Genomic DNA, 20,958 nt, shown 5'->3' with positions numbered 1-20,958 from the left:
GTTAGTTAATGAAAATAACCAAACTGCAGTCATATTAATTAGAATAAATGATAAAAACATGATTTTAGAGTTATCGAATTTTGCAATTTAACATATAGGCCTAGTGAATGTTTAATATGTCACACAGTCGTGTGTATTCTCCACTATACTGATGTTTGTTTTTTATATAATCTAACAATTTAAACACTCTGTATCTCTTTCTATGGTTTTGCTGGTAGACTTCACCAATTACAGCTCAGAAATTCATTCTTGCAGAGATAAAATCAGATTTGATGTTTTCCCCCCCAGGTACAGCCACGCTTCATTTTAAGAGTAGCAATTCTGTTTTATTTGTTGTTCCTTTGCAGAAATAGTATATTCTTTGCAGATTACATAAAGGGAACATGAAGAGTAATATACACGCATGGTATATAGAAAACACAATTCAACTTAAAATAATAAAGTATTAGCTCTAGTTAACATTATTTACACATGGGTTGAAGACAGAATAATTTAATTCAAGCAACTAGTTTTAGACACACGGATGGCTTTTCTGTCGTTCAGTAGTAGACGTTTGGTTTCTTTCAAGAAATACTCGCTGCATCTGACACCGATGCATTTTGGGTTCAAACACATTCTAGTGCTGTTAAATAAAGTCATCATCAGTCGGCATTTAAAATACAATACGTCAGGATTAAAGTGATGCGTCTGTCACGTGACAAAGCTCGAACGCTTTAACTGCGGAAGGTTCCTCGGGGTCATAGACGCAGGTGCGTGTTCCCCTCGCCGCGTGAAATCAAAAGTGCATCAGCTGTTATTTTAATGTGACCACTGAAAACACTATCGGCCGATTCTGCTCGTGAAGCAGCATGATTTTCTTTTCGGAAAGCTTCAAGCTTCTTACCTACTTTTCTTAGGCACGGATAAAAAACAAGGCACCTCTAGCTTTGAAGCATCAACACTGTCCTGAAAATAAAGCAGTACATTTGCACGTGGCAGCATTCGGTCCTTCTCTCGTACCCTTGCAATCGAAAGAAAGGCTCTTTATATACAATACAGTTGAAATGTTAAAATAACATTTATAACATGAAAATGTGCTTTTTACATTCAGAGGGACGACGCGTCTACAATCAGCACACGCTTCTAATTCGACACGTACAAGAGAAAACAAAAGGCATTTTTAAATAATAACAACAATAATAATACAGAGCTTTGTTGAAAGCAGAGGTAAAACAATAATATCAATAAAATAATAATATCTTTTTTTGTTTCACTAGCTTGCCTCCTGAGATGATGGGGTCCTGCTTTGAATTCTGGGAAATGTGTGTTGGAATGTTTGGTGAAAGGTTTTGTGAATACAGCTCTGAGGGACGGTGTGTGTGTGCGTGTGTGTTTGATTGAATAGGTGCATTCTTTCTCCACGAGGAGGAGGACGGGTGGAGCAGGGTAAAGAGAAGCTGGATGAGGAATCAGGAGGTTTGCAGCGGAGCGATTCATCGTAGAACCGAACTCCTGTAGCGTTCAGTCCCTTCAGACACACACATCCGTGTACCCTCTGCCCACCTCCTCTCCCGTTACCGCGGTAATGAGATGCTATCAAGTGACACTCAGCTGTGCAAAGCCAATCAGCTTCACCTCATCTGGGATTTCTGAGCTGTCACAGCCAGACGCCTGCAAACACACAAACGCACACCGGTAATGGAGTTGAAACAAAACAGAAATGTTCCAGACAAGTTCGTCTCGATCGACAGCATCTGAAGCATTATTACCGAAGAAAATCCTTAAGACGTGACAATTATTTTTCCTAGACATCAGTGACATTAAATTAGGGCTGAAACGATTCCTCGAGTGATTCGAATACAAAAAATCATTGAGGCAAGCTTCCTTTAATCCATTTAACTACAGTACACACGGACCATTATTACCAACGCACAGCCCCCTAAACTGTTCATGTTACAGGACTCTCAAGTCTCACGGATCTAATCAAAGTGATAAGTTATTAACATGGTGAACTGCTATTTTACTTCGTTTTAGTCTATTTTGCAGGTGAAACTTGTTTTCCGGCTTCATTGAGTCCATCAGATGCGGACATGCCGAATCCTGTTACGCCATACGCCTGTTTGACTGCACAGTTTAACGTGCTACACACGTGACGCTCATGCATTCGTCTGCGTCCGCAGACACTTCATCTCCTGAGTTTTTCCCGAACATGTTATCGTTTGAGTAAGGAAACAGACATACTACATAATTAGTTTTACGATAGCCTGCCAAAATAAAAGTCGGATTAACAACAGTGTTTTATGTGGACAAATATATTACTATTTAATAGTAAAAAAATTTAAACTAAGACTAATTTATACAAACTTGATGCATCATGCATAAGATAAAGTTAGTTGTTTACCTTTGAAATTATTCTTTCTATTTTTCTTCATGTTTTCTATTTATATATTTGTATTATATTGCATTTTGAATTTAATACGTCAAACAGTTTTCGCAGATATTAATGTATGCAATTTTAGCAATAAATATTTACATTTTTCTAAAAAAGAAACAAATTTGTTCTTTTTATTCATTGTAAGAGACCTGTTTCATTGTTTTACTTGTATATTAAGTATTGCTCTTTCATAAAGAAAAGTGCTTATCATCCCGAATACCTGATTAATCGATGGAAAAATCTGTAAAATACTCGATAGCTGCAGCTCTACATTTAATAGAGAAGAAATGGAAACTTTCGCTTAAGTTTCATCTGCGTCTCAGACATTTCTCCTGAGAAAAAGAATCAGAAATCTGACAAATGTCTCTGTCATGAGAGTTCGTGTGTTTTCTCATTTGTTTCTCTTTTATTTCTCACAAACATTTTCAAGAGAAACATCCGAGATATTGTTTTCGTGGTTTTTGGATGTTTTAATTCATAAATCGCTCTCTGACATTCCCCCCGCGCGAGTCAAAGTTACTTCCTGAAGTAATCGCCATTATGCCACAAACCCCGTCGATACAGCCTAACTGCTATTGAACGGTGGAACGCTCTTTTAACGGTTACTATTTCCAGTACCACACTAGAGGAAAAGCTGAGAAAGTTTAAAGAGGAAAGGTCAGGACACGGAGGAAAAAAACCAGAGCCAGTGACAGTAAGAGATTTCTGCCCTTATGTCTTTGACAGATGTCCAATCATTGAGCAGCAGATAATCTTATCACAGGTAACACACAGGACGGACGTCTGGAAGCCATCGATCGCTCGCGCTCTCGTGTCCATTTTCTCTGGAGGACACAGAAACTATCAGCCACACGGGTTTGGAGAAAAGTGTGTGTGTGTTTGAGGTCAAACCCAGAAGAAAGGAAGAGAAAAACATGCTGTGTATCAATGGTCTGTATGTTAGGCTTCATCTGTGGCATTGGATGGAGGAATCTTTAATCTTTAATACAGCTTTACTTCACGTTCCTGTTAAATAAAAGTGACTACGACCCGTGTTAAGATCTGTCTGTAAAACTGTTCGCTGACTTAACTCAGAGTGAAACATTATAAATCACTGTGAGATGAAAGAGGAATTGTTCTTTACTGCAAAAATAAAGAAACTATCTTTATACTATTTATATAACTATAAAGATAAAGTTTTCAAATCATTCGAAATTAAAGGAGTAGTTCACAATAAAATGGAATTCACTCACCACCACCACAGCCGTCTGTGTGTTTATTTCTTCTGTGGAAAACAAATTGAGGTTTTTGAGGAAAGCTTTCCAGGGTTCTTCTCCATGTACTGTAATGGACTTCAACGGTGGGCTGCAGGTTAACGTCCAAATATCAAAAGGCACTAAACGACACCAGCTGACGAATAAGGGTGTTGTCAAGTGAAACGATTGGTCATTTTCCAAGAAAACTAAAAGATGATAACATTTTTAAAGATAAATATACGACTTGCACTGCCTCCGTGATGCACGGCTTCCGTGTTACGCAATCACGTTGGAAAGGTCACGTAGATTTAAAAACATTGAAACATCCCTGATATGCACATGAACTGACCGTTTTGTCCATTATACGGAGAAGAACCCTGGAAAACTTTCCTCAAAAGCCTCAATTTGTTTTCCACCGAAGAAATAAAGACACGGACGGTTTGTATGACCGGTGGGTGAGTGAATTATCACGACATTTTAATTTTATAGTGAACTACTCCTTTAAAGAGAATAACAACTATAACAATAAAGATAGATGAGAATGATATCGATGGGATCAATTCCAGAGCTGATGAACTATAAAACTCTTCCAAAAAATCTGGCGCTGAACAGATTCATGAATATCCGACTGCTTTGAACCGAGGCCGACTCATATAAAACCGTGAATAAAATTTGTCTTATAAAGATGACAACTCTCCTAACAGATTGATTGCTTCTCTCGTCTTGGAAGAATTTCATGTACTCGAAAGCGTCTGTTTTTCCTTTCGTTTCTTTGTAAAGCGTAAAGCAACAGCAGGTCATTAACATTCTTCTTCATGATTTCACAAGGTTGTCATTACGGTCTGTTGGTGTAGATGCTTATATGATTGTTTATAGGTATCATTATCGTCTATAATAAAGGGCCCTTCATAAAGGGAAAGTGTATAGTTTCTAAAATTAATAAATAGAATATACAAGAAATGAAATGAGCCACGGCAATATTGGCATTGCAATAATAAGCATGTGAATAAACAATGTTTTAAATGCGAAGTGCAAAGAACACAGAAGGATTTAACCATGCAAATTTCATCAGTGCCTGCAGTGAACATGCAACGTGGGCAACAGGAAGTGATGTCATGATCTCAAGGCTTGTTTTATTATGCGTTAATAAATGTATAAGATAACATGAACTAGCAATGAGCAATATAGTTTTCCAGCACTTCATCATTTATTCATCTTTGTTATTGTAAGACAATGTGGGCTAATTACAAATGCTGTAGACGAATTGTTCATTGTTAGCTCATGCATTAACTAATGTTCAAATACAACCTGATTGTAAAATGTTACCATGAATATTAATAAAGACTAATATAATAATATAATATTATATAAAAGATATCTTAGTAACTGACATTTCTGGGGCATCATTGACTACCCTAGTAAGAACATTTACGATACGATAATACGATAACTTTCCTACTATGGTAGTCAATGATGTCCCTGAAATGTCAGTTTCCATATTTGTCTATATTTCCAAATAGGGCTGCACGGTTTATCGCGAGCAAATCGCACCGTTTAGAGAAATGATGATATCGGGATTGTGTCGATTATGTGTTTTATTTCAGAAACAAATGGTGTTTTCCATTTAAGGTGAGAAAGAAATGAGTGTCTGCTACATTTGTATGAGTTGTTGACTACGGGGATGTGATCTACCCTGCTTATCTCCTTCCTCCCTGGATGCTTTGTATCACGGTGCTCTGAGATTTATTACTGATTGTTCATTTTCAACCCATCGTTGTGAACTGTATGAAAATGTTGCTTGGCCTTCCTTGAGAACTCTTGAGAAAAATGCATTGGCATTTGTTGACATATAGGGCAATTCTGGGTCATTTGCCATATTATCTCTGGAGCCTTATCTAAAGGACTATGTCTGGAAATCATTCATTACTTTCTCAATCAAATGATAACCTTTGTGTGCCCTTTGCTAGAGCTGAGCTTGGTAAAAACCATCCGGGCATTTCTCGCCTTCTGCTTTGTGCATACTCAGGTTTCTCACATCCTACTCGTGACTTTAATAATTCTCGCATACTATATAGTATGGAAGTAGGCTATTTCGGACGCATGGTACATGTTCTTCACTCAACAAAACTTTTGTAAATAACTTATTCGCCTGCGGATAATTGAGGATTTACCGTGCAGCCCTATTTCCAGATATCTTTCTTTGTGTTCAACAGAAGCAAGAAATGTATACAGGATTGGAACTTGAGGGTGAGTAAATGATGAATTTAGGCAGAGCATCCCTTTAAGATGCGGACAGGATCTGGGCGGCTTTGTCACTTTCAAATGTCTATTGCCATTGAAAACTGTTTGAATGTGTGAGAGAGCACATCAACCACAAACAACATTTCTATTCATGCTTCAATATTCAAGCAGCGCTGCACATTGTAGTCCAGGATGACATCAGTAAATGAGATCATTTGACCAGGTATTCCCAAAACACATGGCGTCTATTCCTTTCCCAGTTTCTCAGCATTCTTCCAGTTGTGTTTTCTCTAGAGACGGGCAGATGGGGCAGAAATTAAAGCATAAAACTCCACTCTCTCCAACATGATTCTGGAAACAGAGCAGGTGCGGCTCTGAACGCAGACACAACCTTGCTGAGAAAGGCATTCTGGGAGTTTGTGAGAGGTAAAGGGTGAGGTTAAGGGTAAGAGCAGGCAGATGTTATAGAGACTGCGTCGGAGCGAGACGCATGCAAACGCAGATGTTGTTTACTTCCAACTAAACCGAAGATTAAACACGACGCGCGGCCCATCCGCTGGGACCTGAACTCAGAGGTAAATGTTTCTCACGGTTAAGGGAAAGAAAAATTGAGCTATTTCCATTATTTCCACAGTTTTTATTTTGTATGGTAATTTGTGTATTATTCACATTTTTGGTATGAAATGTCCTTTTGACACTCACAGAGATGACAGAAGATAATTTATTACTATAACGATATTGCATCAAATATTACTGTTCGACTATTTCAATTCATATGAAATAAGAAAGCATCTGTCAAGCACATGTAAATAAAACATACAACAATAATAGGATAGACTGTAAAATGGATTAAAGCATCTTTCATTGATACTAATCCTCCACAGAGAGCGAGATAAAAATGCTACACACATTCCCACAGGACGTCCACGCGGGGCCGTCGCTTCTCTCCATCTGAGCGCATTTAATGGGAACGCGTGGTGACACTTTAATTTGGGTGTCCGTGTATCTGTCACAATATTCCAGTTCTGTCATTTCGAAGGCATTAAAAAGCATCATTAAACACTATCCTAATATTCTCTAAGATCTGTCATGCGCTCGCTGTAATCAATGAGGAGTTACGTAATGAAAATTCATTACGCTGTCATAGAAGCCGTTTGCACAAATAATGAATGAACGCTCGCGGAGGACCTGAGGGAGACACGCTGTGTGCATTCAACACGCAATTCGTTTGAGAAAATAAACAAAGTTGCAACACTTTGATGTAATAAACTTTCATGAGTTTTTCAGTGGTTCAGGATTATCGCGTAAGCAATTGACGTTTTAACTTGTTGCACCAACAGAAAATTCCCAAAGGTTTTTCATGGCTGCAAAGATGCTTTGTGACATTTAACATCTGAATACTCACCAGCTTAAAGGTCAATACTTTATAGGTAATTGGGTCTTCTACAATCTTCTGAAGGTTAGCAGCCACTGTGAAAACACATGTAAAGAAAACATTGACATACATATAAAACATCGCTGGGAACGCAAATGCTCTTTTATTTCAAATGCTCTTTTAATGTCAGGCATATTTATAGTGCGATCCGTCTGTTTCACAAGAATCTTGGCGTGAAACTCTTTTTTAACATCAATGCATTTGCGTATGTGCCCAGATAAAGAGAAGATAAATTGCATTACCCACTAAAACATCAAGTCCGTTGACTAGCCCCGCAGAAAACAGTTCCTGAGAAACTCCGTCTGCAGTATCTGAGGAGAAAACACAACGTTTAAAAACACAACGTGTAAACATACGACATCCCTTACCCAGTGGTTCTCAAACCGGGAGTCGTGGCTCCCCCCGGGGGGGGGGCTGAGATGGATCAAAGGGGGCCACGGATTTTGTGGCATTTTACAAAGGATATAAATTATCATACGTTTTATGCAATCAAACATCAGAAAAATAAACCCACCAACCAACACAAAAGTTGATAAAAAATGACTTTATTTGGGGGGTCCTACACAAAGGGGAGACCCCTGTCCTCCCCAGTCACTGTACACACAAAAAACTAATGAACTTTAAGTTTTGTATAAAAATAGAGAAAAATTATTTTACATTTTGTATTGAATTTAAAATAAAAGCAAGGTTTGATCTGAGATAGAACAATTCTAACAAATATTTCAAATCGAAACACTTCAAATCAAAAAGACATTATGATCGGATAGTCAGATCTCTAAAAGATATTTTGATCTATTTTACAAATTCGTTTGAAGTTTTTTTATGTTTTAAAAAGCATGTTTTGAATCATTGTGTCAGAACTACTAGCTGTGTATGAACATCAGTGTACAGTATGTCCTATATAAGTTGCCTTCTTACAGCTGTTCAGCCGTGCCACGCTCAATACCCACCCCCTTCCCCAACTCCACTTCATCTGACTGGATCACCAGGTACCTTTTATTTGATCCTGCATGCATTTCTGTGTATCTTCCCTTCTGACAGGTATGAATCATATCCTTGTAGTATATTCGATTTGCATATCACTATCGTGTAAGGCATGTATATCTCTGTGATTAAAATAATTTTGCTTAAATAACCGTTCTCCTGCTTTGTTCATGCAATGCTGCATGGATGGGCCGAGAATTTTCCCAGAACGGTTTCATTCCGCCAACCTTATATATTGCTATTGTTTAAATCTTTGACGATAGCGTTTCTGATAGGAATGTTGAAGAAAACGTCACGCAATCAGCCAGTTTATGAGACCATAAATTCTGAGGGATGAAATTAAAACTTCCCATCATAAGCACAAAAATATAAAAATATCAAGCCTGTGCACTTTCTTTCAAGTGTAAAAAGATAAAAAAGACAGTATAATGATGTGACCGAGACGGAGGTACTGACCCTGTCCTGGTGTGAACTCAAACCGTATGTCATTCAGCTCCTTCTTCGAGTTCCTAAGAGAGAAAAACATTCAATTCAGTCAAATTGCATCACTAAGTGTGAAACTCAAACACAACAACAACAAAGTAAACTGCAATGCTATCTGACCCTGAAGAATACAGAATTTCAGGCTGTACAAAGTGACAGTTGGAAATTGAGCGTCCTCAAAAGTTTTTAACACTGTTTTCACACATCTCGCTTTATTCTTTTGCAAGTCCAGCTGCAAATGCTTTGGCAATACAAATGTCCAGTTTAAGTATGCCAATAAAGTACCCTTAAAAATGAAAGGAGTGAAAACAAAAAAGAGACCAGCGCTGAAAAATGAGCGTCCACCTTTCCGTCTTTCTGTTAAGAAGCCAAATGAGATGACGGTCCATCTGTGCTGCGTCTCAGCGAGACATGAACAAACGCAGACGAGTCGTGTACTCTGAGCTCTCCAGATCATCATTTCTCAAGACATTTCACTGTCATAGTAAGCAGCCGACACGGCTGTTTCATAAAGCAGCGAGGTTCATGTAGGATGAGCGAGATGAGCTCAGGTGGAGGAGGACTCCATCTTCCTTAGCTTCATTTCACCGTCAGCCGATCTCTGATTAAACTACACGAAACCAACAGATTAACATCTCTGATCCGTGCGTGCGGTCAGGTCACAATGCTGAACATTTCTGGGGGGAATAATCTATGAATTACACAGATTTCTCTGGATATTGAAGCAGGAGACACATCTTTATAGTCCATCTGTTGCTTATAAAACGCTTGCTTTCATGGTTCTTTAATGGAGGGCTTTTGTGGGTTAGTCTTGTGTACGCTTTCGGTAGAACTGTTGTGCAAAATACTTTTTTAATCAGTTACGTTGCTACCTATTACAAACAAATAACGTAAGAGGGGGACAGATTAAGATTCCCGATGTTTTATGGAGCATATCTCCATCATTCTGTGAGTCTGTCGAGCTCAGTAAACACACCTGGAGTCGGGCTACGCTCGGTTTCGTCTCGCTGATGTTTATGATAAAGCACCCCTGTGTGTTCGCCCAGATCTGAGGCAGACCTTCACTTTGTTCTCTGGGACATCAAACGCTCTGTTCTGCCTCAGCAACAAGGTCTGACAACATCATAAAATTTACAAATGCAGGAGGAAAGGCTGTGGACACAAATAATAAGTTTGGACAGCAGAAAATACTGCGGCGATGAAATGCTCAGCGTGTGACGAACGGACCGCTTGCACTGCGGACATGACAGAAAGTTGACGGTGTGGATTAATATCACATTAAGGTCAACCATTTAAAAAATCATTGTATTTGCTGGTAATTTTGTGGACATGATTAACACCACTCTTAACTAAATATTTCAGTTACACTTTACTTAAAGCATATATGTAAAATACATTATAAAAGTAGTTTTAATGTATTAATGATGCCTTGTAATGCACATTATAATGTCTCATGAATAATTGTAAATCATTGTAATAGTTTTAGCAATATTTTAATTTAATAAGTTTAAGTTTAATAAGTTATTAGCAATTTTTGGTATATGCTTTTGTCATTTTATAATTTATTGGTTTATTTTGCGATATAAGATAATACATTTATTACTTATACTTATTTTTGTTTGTTATTATAATTTTAGTGCTTTAATCTTATTTCTGTTTATTTTTGAGGCAACATTTACATTTTTCCTTTAGTAAAGTTTCTCCCCAAGGATTTTTGATCAATTTTTTATTTTATTTGAATGAAAAACTAAACTAAAATAGCCTTGTGTTGCTTTTCACTTTACATTTTGGTGATAACTCTTTACGACAACATTTCATGTATTACAACACGCATCATGAACGATTACAGTATATCATTTAATAACCCTTAATATTGCATTATGCCTAAAGGCTTTAAGTAAAGACTCAGGGATATTTCTTTAAAGAAGATCATGTGCAGATTTAATAATGAAGTTTGGGAGAAAGCTCTGTATCTCACTGACAGTTCCATTACAAGCGATTACGCCTCCAACATGCTAAAACCTTCCACCCTTATAAATCATGTCAAAAGCTACTTAAAAGTTAGAAAACAACAACGGATGGTGTTCTTCACTTTGACCTTTAAATGTCTTCAACATAGAGAATGAAACAGGAAATCCTAATGCCACTTCCAACACCGTCCAAATCATATTATATTACAACAGATCTTGTACTTTCAGACTTTCGGGAACAGAGCGATTGACTCGTACGGTAAGTTTAGGGGGCACAGAATCAATCGTGCTTTAATGTCAAATATAGATACAAAACTAATAATTTTATATAAATTTGTGGATAAAAATAAGAGAGCACTCCATATTTTCATTTAAACACAATTTCTAGATGTATTGGGGTCATTCCAGTCCAGTGTCTTTTCTAGTTCAACAAATCAAAGCTCAGGAGTGACATGAAGTCATCCAACAGCAATGTGAAAGACTGACAGCATGACAAGACACGTGAAAACTGTCACGTAAATCCAAATTATGTATTTATTCAGAGAATCAAACCAAAATTATAATTATACCTACAACACATGCCTAGAAATAGTGGATGTTTGCTTGTATATAATTTAATAAAATATTAATTCATTATATATTTTTTTCATTACAAAACTTGTAAAAAAAAGATTTTTCAAATGGATGGAATCTTAAAATGGTTTAAAAAACATCTTGTCATAAAAGTTGACTGATAAAATAACAAGACGACATCTCTGTCCATTCTTGACAAAGGGTGACTCTAGTGAAGATGCTAACTGATGCGTTTAGTATAGAATTAGCATATACCGAACACATAAACAACACTGGTCCATATGATTTCTGCTCATCATTCATACAAGCTGCTATTTTACAAAGGGTGTACACTGCGTAATGCAAGTCGCCCGCTTTCACCAGCTGCGCTATAGAGCCCGGTGGACTTCTTAAACAGATTGACACTTACATTAGCCTCATTTTCTCCAGCACTGAATTATAATGACAGCACTCATCATCATCATCATCATCATCAGTGATGCATCTCTCCGTCCTCCTCCAGCAGGTCACTTAACTGATCAGTGAAGAATTATCATCTCACTCCAGGCTGATATATGAATGTCAAATCTCACATCAGCTTTATATAACCACATTCACATGCAGGGCGGGTCCTCAATGATACGATGGACCTTGAAGACTAAAAAAGGATTTTAAAAAGAGCTAAACCAGTACGCCTGGCAGCCGTAAATCAGTGACGGAGATAATAACAAGAGGTGTGAAATATTCTTAGAAGACAGAAACAATCCTGTGTTCCAGTGCTTACTATACGACCCTATTTGATACTAAAAGTGACGCAGATGATGAAACGTTGGGCCGTGTTAGTGTGCTAATCCTTCTGTCTTTAACACTGGATATTGTGAAATGGCCAACGGCTATGACTTGACACAGCTCATCTCCTCGCTGTCTCTGTTTTGACAGATTTCTGAGGTCAAGCTTACAAACAGCTGCACAAACACACTGCCCGAAGCCGTCCCCGTTTGGCCTATCAATGTTATCCAGCCAATCAATGACGGGAGAGTTGAAGGTGTGGAATAAACCTCTCGCTGGACACTCGTCTTTTGTGAGCCGGAGGAAGAGTTTCTCCCGCTGGACACCTGCAGCACTTTCTCTCTCCTCTGGTTTTCTGATCTGATGTTTGTCTCATGATAAAAAGTCACCAGCATCCTAAAGCTGACTCTCTATAGGTTCATTTTTATCTGCAAAGTATAAACATTGATGCTATAGAAACGTGGCTGCGATAGCATGTAACAAACTTAAATCTAAAACAAACTTAAAGGAAAAGTTCATGCTTTCTATCTGTATTGATAGTCGTGAGAATACTGATATGATATAACACGGTGCAAAAAAGTTTTTATAAAGCACAATATCATTTCTTAAAGGGATTGTACAGCCCTAAATGAAAATGAGTAAATAATGAAATATGTTTTATCAGTCCAAACCGGTTTGTGATAAAAGAAGATATTTTGAGAAATGTCTCAGTGGTTTTGTGTTCATAACAAGGAAGTCAATGGGGTTTAGTGATGTTTGGTTAAAAACACTCTTCAAAATGTCTTCGTTTGTGTTTTGCAGAAGAAAGAAAGACATACAGCTTTGAAATGGCATGATGGTGAATAAATAATGACCATTTCTTTAAGAAATTATATTTTGTTTAAAAAACAAAGCAATTTAATTTCATATGAGTGTTCTAACACCTGTAATGCATAATGAATAAATAAATTAACTAAATGAAATAAATCATTATCATAGTAAAACTAACAAGTAAGTAAGTAAACAGTGTATACAGTATCTCACAGAAGTGAAACATTCACGTAAATATTTTATTATATCTTTTCATGTGACGACACTGAAGAAATGACACTTTGCCTCAAATGTGAGGGGTTTTCTCACTTCTGTGATATACTATATATAGAGAGAAATAATCTATATGTTACAGTAATGATCATTACAATTACAAGATACTCGATCACAAAACAGACGATTCATGAAGACACTCCAAAACTCGAAACTAACCGTCCTAATAGACTTGAAGCAAAACATCATTTCCTGATGTGACGGCCCCCGAAGCCTCCAGAATAAACACAAGTAAAAGAATGCTATTATTGATGGATTCAGAGTTGTTTTTCACTACAATTAAAGTGTTTTTTCCTTCTGTGCACTTTACTTTTCTCCAGAGAGCCGCTAACTAATGAGCATAAAACTTGAATCGAGGAAGCGGATTTAATTCCAGCGGTCCAGCGGACGTTATGAGCTTTCACTCAAGGGAGCTAAAAACACAAGATTATTTTCAAACAACCTAACAAATCAAAGTTACATACTGAGGTCGGTCCTGAGTAACACATCCAAGCGTCCAAAACTGTGTTTGTTGTTCTTATTAATGCACATATTAATGTACGTTTTTCAAGAACTGATTTCAGGAAAGTCATAATGGTGTGATGACCACGCCGAGTTAAAATAGCTTTAGCCGGACTGTCCGGATGTCACAAAAATACAAGCTAACCCGCTGGACTTAATGTAACTCTTTACAAAGAAGTCCAGGCACCGAGGATCACATCAGCCGCCAGTCTTTACACACGAGCTGAGAATAAAGAGCTTTGAGAAAGACTGCTACGGAGACAAATCCGCATCATATTTCTGCACAAAGACTGTCAGAGACGATCGGCCAGACTCCATATCTCCAGCTAACGGGAACTGACAGTACTCACCTAAAACCATGGAGTGTGATCTGAGCTGGAGCGACGTCCACAGCCAGCAGGCCGGATAACAACACTATTAGATGATTATATGTGTGTGACTGCACACATGAGGGAATTTAAACGCTCCCCCGGCTCCATTAAACGGCCTTCGATCGGCCCAACGTGAGAAATATTCTGCAGAAAGTCAATCGTCACAATTATTCAAACAAGAAAACGAGAGCGAACATCTCTCCGCTGGGACATGAGCATCCGCAAATGAAGCCTGAGAAGGAGGCGTTAGGAGCACACGGGCAAACACGTGTAGAAATGAACTAAGGATCATTTGCTGAAATCGGTCGCTATGGGGGTTTCGGAACAAACACACACGTACGTTCAGCAGAAAACACTCAAGTGTTTCTCATAGACAACAATGAAATTAACTGAAATCTCATCTGCGTCTCAGATATTTCTTAGAAGAAAAGGAGTCCGAAATCTCACAAATGTCATGAGAGTTTGGGAAGAGACGTCAACAATGTGTCAAAGCGAGCTTGGATCTGAAATCAAAACACAATATTATTGAAGATCCATTAAGATGGGCATCAAGGGAACATACGGAAGTGTTTGTCTGGAATGAAGTGAGGTGTCGGTCGAGTCTGTTATCAAATCAAGCCAGACCTTACAACACAACACACAATAAATGAACCTTCCTCAACTCTAATGCTGTATCTTGAACGTGTGCTTGTGAGAGTCATTTATATGAATAATATATGAGCTTAACGTATGTTGGATCGTTCAGAATCGAAATCTAAACTACACACCTTGAGCTCCTCCTGTTCCCAATAGTCCATAACACACAACAAGAAACGACATCCCTCTTCTGACCCTTAACTCAAGAACAACCATGAAAGCGCATCAATTCACATTTATTTCGGCACTGTGAAACATTATCTGCCTTAAGTTTTAAAGTACAATCAAATTGGTATTTCAACTCCTTCAGACGGTTTCAAAGCAACAACATAAACCAACATTCATAGAAGGCCCTTAACTTCTGGTACACATTCACAGATAAGAGTGTGCCTGTTCATTATAACAAGGAAAAGAAACAGAGAAGAAGCGTTATTTGGCTAAACTTGCCTCTGCAATATTTTGAATTTAGACTGTGATACCAGCCTCAACCACTAGATGTCAGCGCACCGTACGGTTCCTTTAAATGCGACCAAACTACAGGACCCGTTCACCAAATTGTTTATTTAATACAATTAATATACAATAAAATAAATATAAATCAATAAATAAAATATATACAGTTATATTGTTAGACACAAGCCAAACACAGACCGAAAGTTAAGTTAAGTCTATATTCGGGCTGTCACGATTATGAAATGATCGTCTCATCACGATTGTTTGACCTCATCACAAGGGTTTCAGATCACTGCAATTATTGCAAATCTCTATAGAAGACACAAGGGGAAGCTGTAGTGCCTGCGTATTGCATATTTTAGTGCATATATTGTAACTAAAGTATGGTAATACTGGTCAAATGTACCACCAAAATTGAAGTAAAGTCAGAAATCAATCAGAAATGTGAGCGAGTTAAATGTAAAGTCCTAAAACAGACAATTAATCGTCAAGCAAATGTCATAATCGTGACAGCACTTGTCTATAGAAGTGGTTGATGCCACTTATAAAAGTAACATTAAAATAATTTTGTTGAGATAAAGTATTAAATAATGATTCAGAAAGAAAAAGGTGTGCTACTATAATAAAGTGAGAGGCAATGCACATTGTACATTAACCGGATCGGAAAGAATTGCAGAAAGGATAAACTTACATATTCCAACAAATCATAACCAGAATGTTTTAGCCAATAGAGTCAGAAAGTGCGATCACAGGTGCGAGTTTATCATCATTTAACAGGATTTTTAAACACTACTCGTGTTATAAAACGCATGAGCTTAGTGTTCGCCTCACGCCTTGATATGAACTCTCAAGGTATCATAGAGAATCTAAATTCAGAGCGATATCTGAAAACTCATCCTCTCCTGAGGATCTCCAGCTCTCTCTCCGAACGCCTCTACACATCGCTTATTATCTTATCAAATAAAGACATTTTTCTCTCTGCAGACGAATCGCAATAAAGCCCAGATTTATAGACTTCTGCTTTTCTACGCTCCGTGAAAGCGTTCAGAGATTTCACACTGTTCTTTCGCTTTCAAAGGAAAATCTATCAGACCATCAAGAAAACCCGCTAAAACAACTTTCCCACACCGTGAGTGTTAACCTGTGTTTAAAACAGCATCATTCATTTTTTAGACACGGTAAACTTCTTACATTTTCATACATTATTCAGATGGTATCTCAAATGTTGCTTTACTAGACCACGTCTGCGTTTTTTTGTGAGGATTATTCGGTATATCGATAAATCAATATCAGGATGTGAGTAACTTCACAGGATACATATCAAGATACAAATATAATTTAATATTATATATTGAAATAACAGTATTATTTACATATGACTTACAGATGGACCTCTGACACTGTCAAGTGTTGTTTTGATGAAATATTTGCAAGATCAATTAAAGTCAATTTTACAACCATTTAGCAAACACACACAAACAAGTTTGTTTCCCCCATTATGTGATGAGCCGAACACCTGCCGTCCGCTGACCAACCCATGCCGACCATTCATCTGCATTCTCTCTCTCTGTCTGTCTCCGTCTCTCTGTCTGTCTCCGTCTCTCTGTCTGTCTCCGTCTCTCTGTCTGTCTCCGTCTCTCTGTCTGTCTCCGTCTCTCTGTCTGTCTCCGTCTCTCTGTCTGTCTCCGTCTCTCTGTCTGTCTCCGTCTCTCTGTCTGTCTCCGTCTCTCTCTCTCTGTCTCCGTCTCTCTGTCTGTCTGTCTCCGTCTCTCTGTCTGTCTGTCTCCGTCTCTCTGTCTGTCTGTCTCCGTCTCTCTGTCTGTCTGTCTCCGTCTCTCTGTCTGTCTGTCTCCGTCTCTCTGTCTGTCTCCGTCTCTCTCTCTCCGTCTGTCTCAGTCTCTCTCTCTCCGTCTCTCTCTCTCCGTCTGTCTCCGTCTCTCTCTCTCTCTCTCTGTCTGTCTCCGTCTCTCTCTCTCTGTCTGTCTCCGTCTCTCTCTCTCTGTCTGTCTCCGTCTCTCTCTCTGTCAGTCTGTCTCCGTCTCTCTCTCTGTCTGTCTGTCTCCGTCTCTCTGTCTGTCTCCGTCTCTCTCTCTCTGTCTGTCTCCGTCTCTCTCTCTCTGTCTGTCTCCGTCTCTCTCTCTCTGTCTGTCTCCGTCTCTCTGTCTGTCTGTCTGTCTCCGTCTCTCTCTCTGTCTGTCTGTCTCCGTCTCTCTCTCTCTGTCTGTCTGTCTCCGTCTCTCTCTCTCTGTCTGTCTGTCTGTCTCCGTGTCTGTCTGTCTCCGTCTCTCTGTCTGTCTCCGTCTCTCTCTCTCTGTCTGTCTGTCTCCGTCTCTCTCTCTCTGTCTGTCTGTCTCCGTCTCTCTCTCTCTGTCTGTCTCCGTCTCTCTCTCTCTGTCTGTCTGTCTCCGTCTCTCTCTCTCTGTCTGTCTGTCTCCGTCTCTCTCTCTCTGTCTGTCTGTCTCCGTCTCTCTGTCTGTCTGTCTCCGTCTCTCTCTCTCTGTCTGTCTCCGTCTCTCTCTCTCTGTCTGTCTCCGTCTCTCTCTCTGTCTGTCTGTCTCCGTCTCTCTCTCTGTCTGTCTGTCTCCGTCTCTCTCTCTGTCTGTCTGTCTCCGTCTCTCTCTCTGTCTGTCTGTCTCCGTCTCTCTCTCTGTCTGTCTGTCTCCGTCTCTCTCTCTGTCTGTCTGTCTCCGTCTCTCTCTCTGTCTGTCTCCGTCTCTCTCTCTCCGTCTGTCTCCGTCTCTCTCTCTCTGTCTGTCTGTCTCCGTCTCTCTCTCTCCGTCTGTCTCCGTCTCTCTCTCTCCATCTGTCTGTCTCCGTCTCTCTCTCTGTCTGTCTGTCTCTGTCTCTCTCTCTGTCTGTCTGTCTCTGTCTCTCTCTCTGTCTGTCTCCGTCTCTCTCTCTCTCTGTCTGTCTCCGTCTCTCTCTCTCTCTGTCTGTCTCCGTCTCTCTCTCTCTCTGTCTCCGTCTCTCTCTCTGTCAGTCTCCGTCTCTCTGTCTGTCTCCGTCTCACTGTCTCAATGTCCGTCTCACTGTCTCCCTGTCTCACCGTCTGAGCAGAGATACTATGGAGATACTTTCCTGCAGAGAGACATTGCTTTGATTCGGATCATTATGCACGTAACTTTGGTTTTCTGGTTATTAGATAGATATAAATTGCTTATTCTAAGGTATTACAAACATAACGGTTCATGGCGTAAGGTCTTTATAGACCTCTGAAGAAGTAGTTTTGTATATTATATTGCATTTCTGTCAATAGATCATGTTAATACCCCGTATTGTTCCTTTAAATTGCAAGTCTCAAACTTCCATGTAAACGCGGCCTTCTGCGTAGCCGGTTTATGACTATGCATGTTTCTTTTATAAGCTGGTTATTGATAGATATGTAAACACACTCAATGATAAAACCGATAAAGGATCTTGACATCCTCATTTCAAACTGAATGATGGAAATATTTCAGATGTAAAATCATTTAGAAACATGCATTTTTCTGACACAATCTGTCATTATGTTTGCCATCGGTAAAAAGTGCTTGAATAAAGCTACATATCTTTTAGTGGAGTACGGGATATAAAATCATAAATTAAAAATATACATTTAATAAAGGTTATGAAAACACGTATTTCTTTACATTAAGCCAAGGGCTATAAAAGACAATATTCAATCAACAAATTACACAATATTAAAAAAACATGTGACATTTACGACGTTTAGTGCTGACTTTTCCTACCACAACATCAAATTTAACACAGGAATTGAACTCGTGGCCCTTTCCTGCCGATCAGAGAACAGTTGCTGATGGATGTAAATGCAGATGAAGCAGGGGGCTGCAGATAAAAAGAGACATTTTTTCGCGCCGAGCAATTGATAAAACGCATTAACCGCAGTGCACTTCAACATGCGGCGCGAGATTGAGAGGGAATGTTTAAAAAGACGCACACAGTTCTTCCCACACGCCCCACCATTAGGCCACTTTATAGGCAACACGCCTGAGTGCTTCAGACGCTTGGCTGTTTTTAGTCAAGATCAAAGAAGTGTGAAAGGGGAGCGTAGAAGCATTTCGACTCACCTCAACCTCAGGACCATGTTCAACAGTCCCGGACCACTTGAGGATTTCTCCAACGGTTGAACCTGGATGGACAAAAACAACAACAACGAGTTACTGTATGTTCCATGGGATTTAAAAGCTCAAAGGTGTTTGGGGTTAAATGATGTTCATACGGTCGACATTGATGCTTAAACACAGGATTTGAGTAAAACAACTTATTTTGGCGATTTGAAGCATCGATGACATTTTTTTGTTATATTATATACTTTATTTTAATGTTTATTTGATTGACATGCTGAACTCTAAAAATATGAACGAATATTATAATTGTTTTTATTTTAAACCAAATCTAAATGTTGGTTTTATATTGTATATGCCAAATATCCATGGTAATATCCGCCATTTCTCTCGCTTCTTCCGCCATCTGTCTTTACGAAAATAAACCACAAGTAAAACCAAAAACCACCATAGGCACAAATCAACCATGGTTTTGCTCTAGTATTTTATTTGTAGTAAAACTGTGAATTAAAAAATGATAAAAATTCCACACATTTATTTTTTAGTAAAACCATCTATCACAATCTAGTTTATCAGCTCATCGCAATGAAATATGGGATTGCCTCAAAAGCACCCATACGATGTTGCCTTTAGATTCCGGCCTCACAATTATCATAACCAGAGCGTGCTTTCTGAATCTAAAGGAGCTATTGCATCTAATAGTCTCCCTCAAGGTCAGTCGGGCTTCCGGGGTCGTGTTAAGGGCCGTTCACAAACCGGCTGGTCACAGCATGAAGCGTCAGAGCCATTGAATCAAGACAAATCACAGCTGCATTGTCAGGACCGGTCGGCGCTCACCTGGGGATGCTGAATGGAGAGGTTCTCTACCGGGAGACTGTTGGCATTCACTTCACCCTGCAGAGGTAAAATGAAGTGCTTAGGAGTGCAGCAAAGTACAGAAAAACATCTCCCCATTCCTTTTCAATCCGTCCAAGGAGAATCCGGTCTCTCCGCCGCCTCGAAGCCTCTAATAAAAGTCATGACATTTTATAATCCGGTGAGAGAAAATACGAGTGGGGCGTCACACGCAGAGAGATGAAGATACATCCGTGTTTGCGTTGCTTAATTGCTGTGTGTCCACTGCGCTTGAACAGGCCACGATTGTTAATTATTTAATACGTCGTTTATTAGACAAATACCGCAATCCCATGACACCCTCATTTTCAGTCCTTAATTAAATCTATTCAGAGCCGAACATGGTCAGGAGAGCCTAATGTCTATCGGCTTGAATTTATAGTCCATGCACTCAACCTAGGCCACGTTTACACGATGAAAAACCGAAACGTTTTTCTTTTGCGTTTTTGAAAAGTTTCACGTACACGCGACAACGTTATCAAAACAATCCGCGTTTACACAGATTCGCAAAAATGACAAACGCTGTATTACGCATGCCACGCCAGTCGTTTTATAAAGAGAAGATACCAGAGTCCCTGACTGATTGACGGTTTAGTGGAAGGCGGACCATTGAAGCTCGTCAACAACGCCATTGACAAAGTTGTCCCAACTGGTACAGTAAATCTACAAAAGAAAATCCATTTAATCCGCCATTGTTGTATTTGAAGCTGCAATCTTAAAAATAAACTAAAAATGTATTCTACAAATACAGAAAAAAAATTCATCTTTGTCAACTATGCATGTAAACTTAATATAACGATTTGTAAGTTAAGCTGACAAGTGTGAATGTCACTTTGACGTCATAATAACGTTGA

General features: G+C 39.0%; 1 protein-coding gene across 2 annotated transcripts in view; it reads right to left on the bottom strand.

Annotated features, from left to right (window-relative positions):
* Positions 1-304: 304 nt before the first annotated feature.
* stk39 (serine threonine kinase 39) overlaps positions 305-20,958 on the bottom strand; it is a 37,879-nt gene continuing 17,225 nt past the window's right edge. Inside the window, exons 13-18 of one of the 2 annotated variants that reach the window (XM_079463824.1) lie at positions 20,048-20,104; positions 19,214-19,275; positions 8,765-8,817; positions 7,567-7,635; positions 7,295-7,359; positions 305-1,650 (exon numbers count right to left, since the gene is read on the bottom strand). In XM_079463824.1, coding sequence (XP_079319950.1) covers positions 1,576-1,650; positions 7,295-7,359; positions 7,567-7,635; positions 8,765-8,817; positions 19,214-19,275; positions 20,048-20,104 — 381 coding nt within the window. In that variant the 3' untranslated portion in view covers positions 305-1,575. Of the gene's footprint in view, positions 1,651-7,294; positions 7,360-7,566; positions 7,636-8,764; positions 8,818-18,874; positions 18,972-19,213; positions 19,276-20,047; positions 20,105-20,958 lie in introns of those variants that run through there. The other variant, XR_013787113.1, reaches the window with a different exon arrangement.

Source organism: Barbatula barbatula (assembly GCF_947034865.1).
Source record: "Barbatula barbatula genome assembly, chromosome: 9".
Lineage (NCBI taxonomy): Eukaryota > Metazoa > Chordata > Actinopteri > Cypriniformes > Nemacheilidae > Barbatula > Barbatula barbatula.
Note: the sequence above shows the minus strand (reverse complement) of the source record. Positions and strands in the feature narration are given on the sequence as shown.